The following is a 9,699-nucleotide window of genomic DNA, read 5'->3' as shown; positions in this document are numbered from 1 at the left end:
ACAGAGTTCTGATGGTATCTTGTTTTGTGCAAAGACACAGATTAAATGAAACATAAATAAATCACACAGCATCCTGACTTGGAACTATATCGCCGTTCCTTCACTGTCGATGGGTCAAAATCCCGGAGCTCCCTCCCGAACAGCACTGTGAGTGTACCCACCCCACACGGACTGCAGCGGTTCAAGAAGGCTCAATTTGCGATGGGCAAGAAACGCTGGCCTGGCCAGCGACGTCCACATCCCATGAACGAATTTTTTTAAAAAAAAAGCCCGAATTGAACAGCTCCTGTGAAGGGCTAGTACTGACCCGATGGGCAGAATGGCCTCCTACTGCAATGCATGATTCTAAGCAGCGGTTTTACCTCTAAGCTGAGCCACTGACCCTTGCTATGTACCTGTCCTCTGGTGTTTGGATGGGAGACTGGTCGGCAATGATGGTCCCTGGCTTCAAAGCACCATTATGACATTGAATCACAAAGCAGAGAAGGCCAAAGCTGAGTAATATACAGATTCCAGGCAAGTCCCCTGCCTCCGCAGGATGGTAAAACCCCCTTCGCATGTTGTGGGTGGTGGCTATATTCAGCCTTGCAAAGGAAACTGGTGTTTCCTATCCTAATGTCAGCCCTGTTTGATAAAACTAAGCCTTGCGTCACTGAAGGGAGCTCTCTCTTTCTCTCTCCTTCTGTGTGTGTGTGTGTGTCGCTCTCTCTCTCTGAGCACCCCACCAGCATGTCCTACCCTGACGTGACAGTGGTCGAGCTGCAGCTCTCTCCACTCCCCCGAGAAGACCTAACGCGGACCCCCGGCACCGTGCCAGGGAGGCAGAATACCAGGAAGAGGGCGGTTGACCCCCTGGCGGACCTGGCCGTCAGGCTGCAGCGGAGGAAGGGCATCGTGGAGTACAAGAGGAGGCTGAGTGCCTACTCGCTGCTGGTGGCCGGACTGGGCATCGGGCTCATGATGGCCAGCATGGAGCTCTCGTTGGCCGGCACCTACCCACCGGTGAGTGACAGCTTCCTGACGTTTATTGCCTCAGAGAGAGGAAATTCTTTTCCAGAAGGAAAGGGTGGGCGGCACGCCCCCCTGGGAGTGGGCTATTTGACTACATGGGGCCTCACGGGCTCAATCTGATTCCCCCCTGCCCCCACCACCCGCCCCCCCCCCCACTACCCGCTCGCTGAATCAGCCGTTAATTCTCTCCAAAAGCGTCGGGTCGCAGCTTTAAGAAAGACAGACTTGCATTTCTGTAGCACCTTTCCCCACCTCCGGGCGTGCCAGAGCACTTTCCAGCCAATGAAGCCGCTTCCTGGATAGGGTTCCAACTTGCCGGCGCCCAAGGGCCCACTCCAGCTGCGTCAGGCTGCGTGTGCGAAACCTCCCGCGGTGCCTATCTCGACCTGTTAATCACTGGATTACAGAGACATTAACGGGGCTTTTGGCATTTCACTGTGGCTCCGCAGGTTACTCGGAGATTCCCGACAACTCGACAGTAAAAGCAAAGTGAGAACACAAGGGCAATTGAGAGGCTGAGTGTGAAGAGATACATTTTGGTCGGCAGAACGAGGAGAGGCAATATGAAATAAAGGGTACGATTCTTAAGAGGGTGCAGCAGCAGAGGGACCTGGGGGTATATGTGTACAAATCATTGAAGATGGCAGAACAGGTTGAGAAAGTGGTTCATAAAGCAGACAGTATCCTGGGCTTTATAAATAGAGGCATAGAGCACAAAGCAAGGAAGTTATGGTGAACCGTTATAAAACACTGATTCGGCCTCAGCTGGAGTATTGTGTCCAATTCTGGGCGCCACACTTTAAGAAAGATGTGAAGGCTTTCGAGAGAGTGCAGAATAGATTCACCAGAATGGTTCCAGGGATGAGAGACTTCAGTTACGTGGATAGATTGGAGAAGCTGGGACTGTTCTCCTTTGAGAGGAGATTTGATCGAGGTGTTTGAAACCACCAGGGCGATCGGGAGAAACTGTTCCCGTTGGTGGAAGGATGGAGAGTCAGAGGACACCGATTTAAGGCGATTGGAGAAAGAAGCAATGGCGGAATGGGGGAGGGGGGAAACTTTTTTGGTCAGCGAGTGTTTGGGATGTGGAATGCGCTGCCTGAGAGTGTGGTGGAGGAACATTCAATGGTGGCTTTCAAAAGGCAATTGGATAATGATGTGAAGAGTAAAGTTGTGCGGGGGCTAGGGGGGGAAAAGGCGGGGGGCAGTGGGACGAGCTGAGTTGCTCTGACAGAGAGCCAGCACAGACAGGACGGGCCGAATGGCCTCCTCCTGTGCTCTGACCATTCTGTGATTCTACGAAGACACAAGGGGGAAATACGCCAATGAGTACTGAGTGCTCTCAGCTGTTTCCCCGCCGATGTGTGTGTGAAAGGTTCTGCTGTCAGGACTGAGAAATTATTTTCACAGTATTGGTTGTTACTTTCCCAACTTTGATAGTTTGGACGTATGAGATGCACTTTGAATCTGATCTATCAGATGGCCACTGGTGTGTTTTTAGTAACAGCAACAGCATCTGGTAAACTTACCAATTGCGAGGTTTGATTTCCTAATACTAGTGCAGCTTCATAGATTGGCTGGTGAATATTTCCTATCAATTCATGAAGTCAATATATCGTTAATTAAAAGACAATTGGGATGGCAGAGTGGGTGACGCGTTGCAGCCGCAGTCTGTGGGAGCTGGTGAACGTCAGCGTGATCCAGGGCAAACACGTCTGCAGTAAGTTTCTGCGGCTCGAGGAGCTTCGGCTCAGAGTCAGTGAGCTGGAGGCCGAGCTGCAGACACTGCGACGCGTCAGGGAGGGGGGGAAAGTTGCCTGGGCACTTTGTTCCAGAAGGCAGTCACACCCCACGGGATAGGGTCTTCTGATTTGGTCAGTGGTCAGGGACAGGAGGGTGTGGCTGTGAGTGAGGCAGATAAAGGGATCAGGAAGGCAGAAGTGGAGGACCCTCAGCCCTTGAAATTGTCCAACAGGTTTGAGGTTCTTGCAGCCTGTATGGATGAGAGTGAGGGCTGCAGGTTGGATGAGCAAACTGATTATGGCACCGTGGTAAAGGAAGCCATTCAAACGGTGGTGGGGGTGGGGGGGGTGGGGGGAGTTAATAGGAATCTAGTGGTAGTAGGGGACAGTATAGTGAAGGGGATAGACACTGTTCTCTGCAGCCAAGAGTGAGAGTCCAGACAGCTGTGTTTGGGACATCTGCTCAGGGCTGGAGAGGAAGCTACAGCGGGAGGGGGAAGGATCCAGTTGCCGTGGCCCACATGGGTACCGACGACATATATAGGACTAGGAAAGAGGTTGCGCATAGGGAGTGTGAGCAGCTCGGGGCTAAATTAAAAAGCAGAACCTCAGAGGTAATAACCTCTGGGTTGTTACCTGAATCATGAGCAAATTGAGTAAATATGATAGAGAGCTAAATTTCTGCTCCAAGATTGGTGTGGGAGAAATGGGTTTCGATTCATGGGGCACTGGCACCAGTACTGGGGAAAGTGGAAGCTGTACCGTAGGGACGGTTTGCACCTGAACCGGGCTGGGATCAATGTTTCAGCAAGTAGTATAACTAGGGCAGTAGAGGGGGCTTTAAACTAAATAGTAGGGGGCGAGGGATCAAGTGAGGGAAATTGTGATAGTTTAAAAAAAGGGGGAGAAAGCAAGAGAGTAAATGGCAATATGGTTAATGATAATCAGGGTGTGACAGGAAGGGACAGTGCTTACAAACTCAAGAGTGAGCCAGCAGATAAGGCTAGAGGTTGTGAACTAACAGAGGGAAGGGTTCAAGAGAAGTGAGATTTAGAAATCCGAAGAGAGAGAGAAAGGTAGTGGAACAGTATGGCGTTTTGGGTAAAGACGAGCAGAACAGGACAGGAAGAAACAGAGAGCTTAACAGAAATTGTACATCAGCAAATAAGGTCATTGAAGGGAACAGAAGCAAAAAAATGAAATTAAAATTTCTATATCTGAATGCGTGAAACATCTGCAATAGGATAGATGAACGAATGGCACAAATAGAGGTACATGATTTAAATATAATCGCCATCACAGAGACATGGTTACATGGTGAACAAAGTTGGGAAATAAATATTCGAAGGTATGCAACATTTCGGAAAGACAGTCAGAATAGCAAAGGAGGAGGGGAAGCACTGATGGTAAAGGATGACATAAGGGCATTAGTGAGAAGGGATCTGGCCTCAGAAGGTCATGAAGTAGAATCAGTTTGGGTGGAAATTAGGAATAGCAAGAATCAGCAAACACTGGTGGGAGTAGTTTATGCGGCCCCCCTAACAGTAGTTATACTGTTGGACAGAGCATAAAAAAAGAAATGATTGGAGCTTGTAACAAAGGCAATATAATAATTGTGGGGGGACTTTAATCTTCATATAGACTGGGACAATGAAATTGGCAGGAGTGGTCTAGAAGATGAGTTTGCAGAATGTTTTTGGGACAGTTCTTTGGAGCAATATGTTGAGGAGCCTACTAGGTATAAATCTTAGATCGAGTATTGTGTAATGAGGCAGGGTTAATAAGCAAAGCCACAGTAAAAAGATCTACTGGGAAATAGTGATCATAATACCATTGAATTCCATGTTAAGTTTGACAGTGACATGGAGACTGAGGGGAGAACTGGCTGAGGTAGATTGGGTAAATAGATTAAAAGGTATGGAGATAAATGCACAGTGGGAAACCTATAAAGGAACAATTCAAAATGTTGAATAAAAATATATTTCTTTGAAAAGCAAAAACTCAGCCAGAAAGACCCATCCGTGGCTCATTCAGGAAGTGAAGGATAGTATTAGATTAAAAGAAAAGGCTTACAAAGTTGCAAAAAATAGCAGCAAGTCCGAGGATTGGGAGTGTTTTAGAAACCAGCAAGGTTCCACCAAAAAGTTGATAAAAAAGAAAAACAAAGAGTGAGATTTAACTAGCCAATAACAAAAAAAAAACCAGATTGTAAGAGCTTTTGTAGGTCTATCAAAAGGAAGAGAGTAACTAAAGTAGATGTTGGTCAGGACAGGAAAAATTATCATGGGGAACGAGGGAATGGCAGAGGCATTGAACAAATATTTTGTGTCTGTCTTCACAGTAGAAGACACAGGTTCCATACCAGAAATAGGCAGTAACCTTGGGGATAAAAGTGGTGAGAAAATCCAGGAAACGCGTATCAGCTGAGACAAGGTAGTGGAGAAACTTAAGGGACTAAAATCTGACAAATCTCCAGGACCAGATGGCTTACACCCTGGGGTACTAAAAGAGATATAGTGGATGCGCTAGCTATGATTTTCCAAAATTCCTTAGATTCGGGAACAGTCCCATCAGATTGGAAGTTGGCAAATGTTACGCCACTTTTCAAGAAAGGAGGGAGAGAGAAAACAGGAAACTACAGGCCAGTTAGCCTAACATCAGTCATTGGGAAGATGCTGGAATCTATATCCTGTTTGACACATTTATTAGAGTTTTTTGAGTATGTAACTAGGAGGGTAGATAAAGGGAAACCAGTAGATGTGGTATATCTGGATTTCCAAAAGGTATTTGATAAGTTGCCACACAAAAGGTTAATTGGCAAGATAAGGGCTCATGGAGTTGGGGGCAATATATTAGTATGGATAGATGATTGGTTAATAGACAGGAAGCAAAGATTGGGCAAAAATGGAGCATTTTCAAGTTGGCAGGCAGTAAATAGCGGAGTGCCACAGGGATCAGTGCTGGGACCTCAGCTATTTACACTCTATGTTAATGATTTAGATGAAGCGACAGAGAGTAATGTATCTAAGTTTTCTGATGGTACAAAGCTCGATGGAAAGGTAAGCTGCAGGGGAGGATGTAGAGAGGCTGCAAAGAGATATAGGCAGGCTAAGTGAGTGGGCAACAAGGTGGCAGATGGAGTATAATGTAGGGAAGTGTGAAGTTATGCATTTTGGTCGTAAGAATGGAAAAGCAGGATATTTTTTAAAAGGTGTGAAACTGGTAAGTGTTAATGTTCAAAGAGACTTGGGTGTGCTTGTACAAGGAACGCACAAAGTTAACATGCAGGTACAGCGAGCAATTAGGAAGGCAAATGGTATGTTGGCCTTTGTTGCAAGGCGTTTGGAGTACAGGAATAAAGAGGTATTGCTACAATTGTACAGGGTTTTGGTGAGACCACATCTGGAATATTGTGTGCAGTTTTGGTCTCCACGTTTAAGAAAGGATATACTTGCACTGGAGGCAGTGCAGTGAAGATTTACTAAATTGGTCCCTGGGATGAGGGGGTTGTGAAGCGTAGTAAATTGCACCTGTATTCTCTGGAGTTTAGAGGAATGAGAGGTGATCTCATCGAAACATATAAGATTCTAAAGGGGCTGGATAGGGGAGATACTGGGAGATTATTTCCACTGGTCGGGGAATATAGAACACGGGGACACAGTCACAGGATAAGGAGCCAATTGTTTAGGACTGAGATGAGGAGAAATTACGACACTCAAAGGGTTGTGAATCTTTGGAATTCTCTACCCCAGAGGGTTGTGGATGCTCCATCGTTGAACACATTTAAGGCTGGGATAGATAGATTTTTAGTCTCTCAGGGAATCAAGGGATATGGGGAGTGGGCGGGAAAGTGGAATTGAAGCCCAAGATCAGCCATGATCGTATTGCAGGCTGGATGGGCTGAATGGCCTACTCCTGCTCCTATTGTGTTCTTGTGGCCTCAGAGTTGCTGTTCCGCAGGAGGGAGGGGTTAGACAGAGAGATGGCAGCTGACAGGAGGCCCTTCCCACAACACAGGGGCCGACAGGCCGAGGATAAGATTCCTCGATGTGTCTGATCACCAGTGACTCAGGAGGCTCAGGGTCTCGCGTCCGGCGACAGCAGACATTTTGCCGCCAGCTGGACGTGGCAGTGATGCTTTACCAGCTCTCCAGAATCGTCGTGGTGTGCTGCTCCCCTGGACAACAGCGAGGTTTGTACTGGTAGGAGGAGTGAGACACAGAGTCTATTCTGAGGATTCAGAGGAGGAGAGGAGGAGCTGAAACAGGACGTGCGTAACGCATCAGCAGTGTCCGCCTGACAATGTGGAAAATTGTCCAGGTATGTCCTGTACATAATCAGCAGGACAGGTCCATCCCTCCATCAGTCTACTCTCGATCATCAATAAAGTGATGGAAGGTGTCATCAACAGTGCCATCAAGTGGCGTTAGCAATAACCTGCTCAGTGATGCTCAGTTTGGGTTCCGCCAGGGCCACTCAGCTCATTACAGCCTTGGCTCAAACATGGACAAAAGAGCTGAACTCCAGAGGTGAGGTGAGAGTGACTGCCCTTGACATCAAGGCAGCATTTGACCGAGTATGGCATCAAGGAGCCTGAGTAAAACTGGGGTCAATGGGAATCAGGGGGAAAACCCTCTGCTGGTTGGAGTCATACCGAGCGCCAAGGAAGATGGTTGTGGTTGTTGGAGGTCAATCATCTCATCTCCAGAACATCACTGCAGGAGTTCCCCAGGGTAGTGTCCTAGGCCCAACCATCTTCAGTTACTTCATCAATGACCTTCCTTCAAACATAAGGTCAGAAATGGGGATGTTCGCTGATGATTGTACAATGTTCAGCACCATTCGCAACTCCTCAGATACTGAAGCAGTCCGTGTAGAAAAGCAGCAAGACCTGGACAACATCCAGGCTTGGGCTGATAAGTGGCAAGTAACATTCGCACCACACAAGTGCCAGGCAATGACCATCTCCAACAAGAGAGAATGTAACCATCTCCCCTTGACATTCAATGTCATTACCATCACTGAATCCTCCATTATCATCCTGGGGGGTTACCATTGACCAGAAACTGAACTGCAGTAGCTGTATAAATACTGTGGCTACAAGAGCAGGTCAGAGGCTGGGAATCCTGCAGTGAGTAACTCACCTCCTGACTCCCCAAAGCCTGTCCACCATCTACAAGGTACAAGTCAGGAGTGTGATGGAATACTCTCCACTTGCCTGGATGGGTGCAGCTCCAACAACACTCAAGAAGCTCGACACCATCCAGGACAAAGCAGCCCACTTGATTGAGACCCCATCCACAAACATTCACTCCCTCCACCACCGACGCATAGTGGCAGCAGTGTGTACCATCTGCAAGATGCACTGCAGCAACGCACCAAGGCTCCTTAGACAGCACCTTCCAAACTCGTGACCTCTACCAACTAGAAGGACAAGGGCAGCAGATACATGGGAACACCAGCACCTGCAAGTTCCCCTCCAAGTCACACACCATCCTGACTTGGAACTATATCACCGTTCCTTCACTGTCGCTGGGTCAAAATCCTGGAACTCCCTTCCTAACAGCACTGTGGGTGTACCTACACCACATGGACTGCCGTGGTTCAAGAAGGCAGCTCACCACCACCTTCTCAAGGGTAATTAGGGATGGACAATAAATGCTGGCCTGGCCAGTGACACCCACATCCCGTGAATAAACATAAAAAAGCATTGCTGCCCTGATTATTGTGAGGTCTGGTTGTCTCCTGACAGTTCATTCATCTAACAACCATGTGCCAAAAGCCACTTTGCTCCCCCAAAGCCCTTCCGCCAACTCCTGCAGGTCCCTCTCACAGGCACCCACCCCCCACCCCCCGCCCCCCACTGCCAACCCCCCATTGCTCTATGTCAGCTCTTGTCTTATCCTTCATCTCAAGCGATAACGCCACTTGTTACCCAACGAGCAAATGTGAGCAGCTCAGGAAAAGGGCGTAAACAAATAACCTCTGTGTGACTGAACAACAAACATAAATGTCACAATCTAACATTGTGTGACACATCCTATGGCACCTCCCATTGTGCAACCAGAGGTCATTCCAATTCCTCTTCGCACTTCGCCTACGTGGTGACTGCACCCCCCGCCCCGTGGCTTCTGCCCACGCCCCTGCTCAGGGTCTTCGCACAATCGTGCGGAACGTCCTCTGGGTTTCGGAACCCGTTCTTGCGAAGACTGCCCCACCCACACCTGTGCAGGGGCTGACAGACACGGCCATCGGGACAGGAGGCAGCATTTGGGGCTGGGACTGTGAGGGGGGAGGAGAGGGTGAGACGTGAGCAGAGGCCCCTCTTCCTTGCCCCCTTTCACCACCTCCCCTCTCGCAGCCCGTCTGCACTTGGCTGCTGGGCACCGCTGGTAAAGATGTGGAACTCTGCCCGCGAGGCTGGTGGAGCGGAGACGATCAGTGATTTCAAGAGGATATTGGATGGGCACTTGAGGGAAATAAACGTGCAGGGTGACAAGGGTAGAGGAGGGGAGTGGGACAGACTGGATTGCTCCAGGGAGAGCTGGCATGGACTCGATGGGCCGAATGGCATATTTCTGTGCCATATTTCTCTGACGAACTGTCTTAGGAACGCGAGAGGTCTGAATGCAAAGTCATGGGGTGGAATCAGTGCCTTTATTGCTGCTTCAGACAAACTTCTCTCTGAATCCCAAGGTTCTGAGTTTGAGACCCGCACCACAGACATGAGCAGCGTTAACTAGGCTGTCACTCCCAGTCTCAATACTGAGGGAGTGCTGCACTGTCGGAGTGTCAGTGCTGAGGGAGTGCTGCACTGTCAGAGGGTCAGTACTGAGGGAGTGCTGCACTGTCAGAGGGTCGGTACTGAGGGAGTGCTGCACTGTCAGGGGGTCGGTACTGTGGGAGTGCTGCACTGTCGGAGGGTCAGTACTGAGGGAGTGCTGCA

At 48.9% G+C, this 9,699-nt stretch overlaps 1 protein-coding gene across 1 annotated transcript in view; it reads left to right on the top strand.

Annotated features, from left to right (window-relative positions):
• The first annotated feature begins 649 nt into the window (after positions 1–649).
• Positions 650–9,699, top strand: part of LOC137352750 (intermediate conductance calcium-activated potassium channel protein 4-like) — a 41,966-nt gene continuing 32,916 nt past the window's right edge. The window contains exon 1 of the mRNA XM_068018517.1: positions 650–1,002. Within this exon, the coding sequence (XP_067874618.1) occupies positions 730–1,002 (273 nt within the window). The 5' untranslated portion in view covers positions 650–729. The remainder of the gene's footprint in view (positions 1,003–9,699) is intronic.

Source organism: Heterodontus francisci, chromosome 39 (genome assembly GCF_036365525.1).
Source record: "Heterodontus francisci isolate sHetFra1 chromosome 39, sHetFra1.hap1, whole genome shotgun sequence".
NCBI lineage: Eukaryota > Metazoa > Chordata > Chondrichthyes > Heterodontiformes > Heterodontidae > Heterodontus > Heterodontus francisci.
The sequence above is the reverse complement of the archived record's forward strand: the minus strand, read 5'-3'. Positions and strand labels throughout refer to the sequence as shown.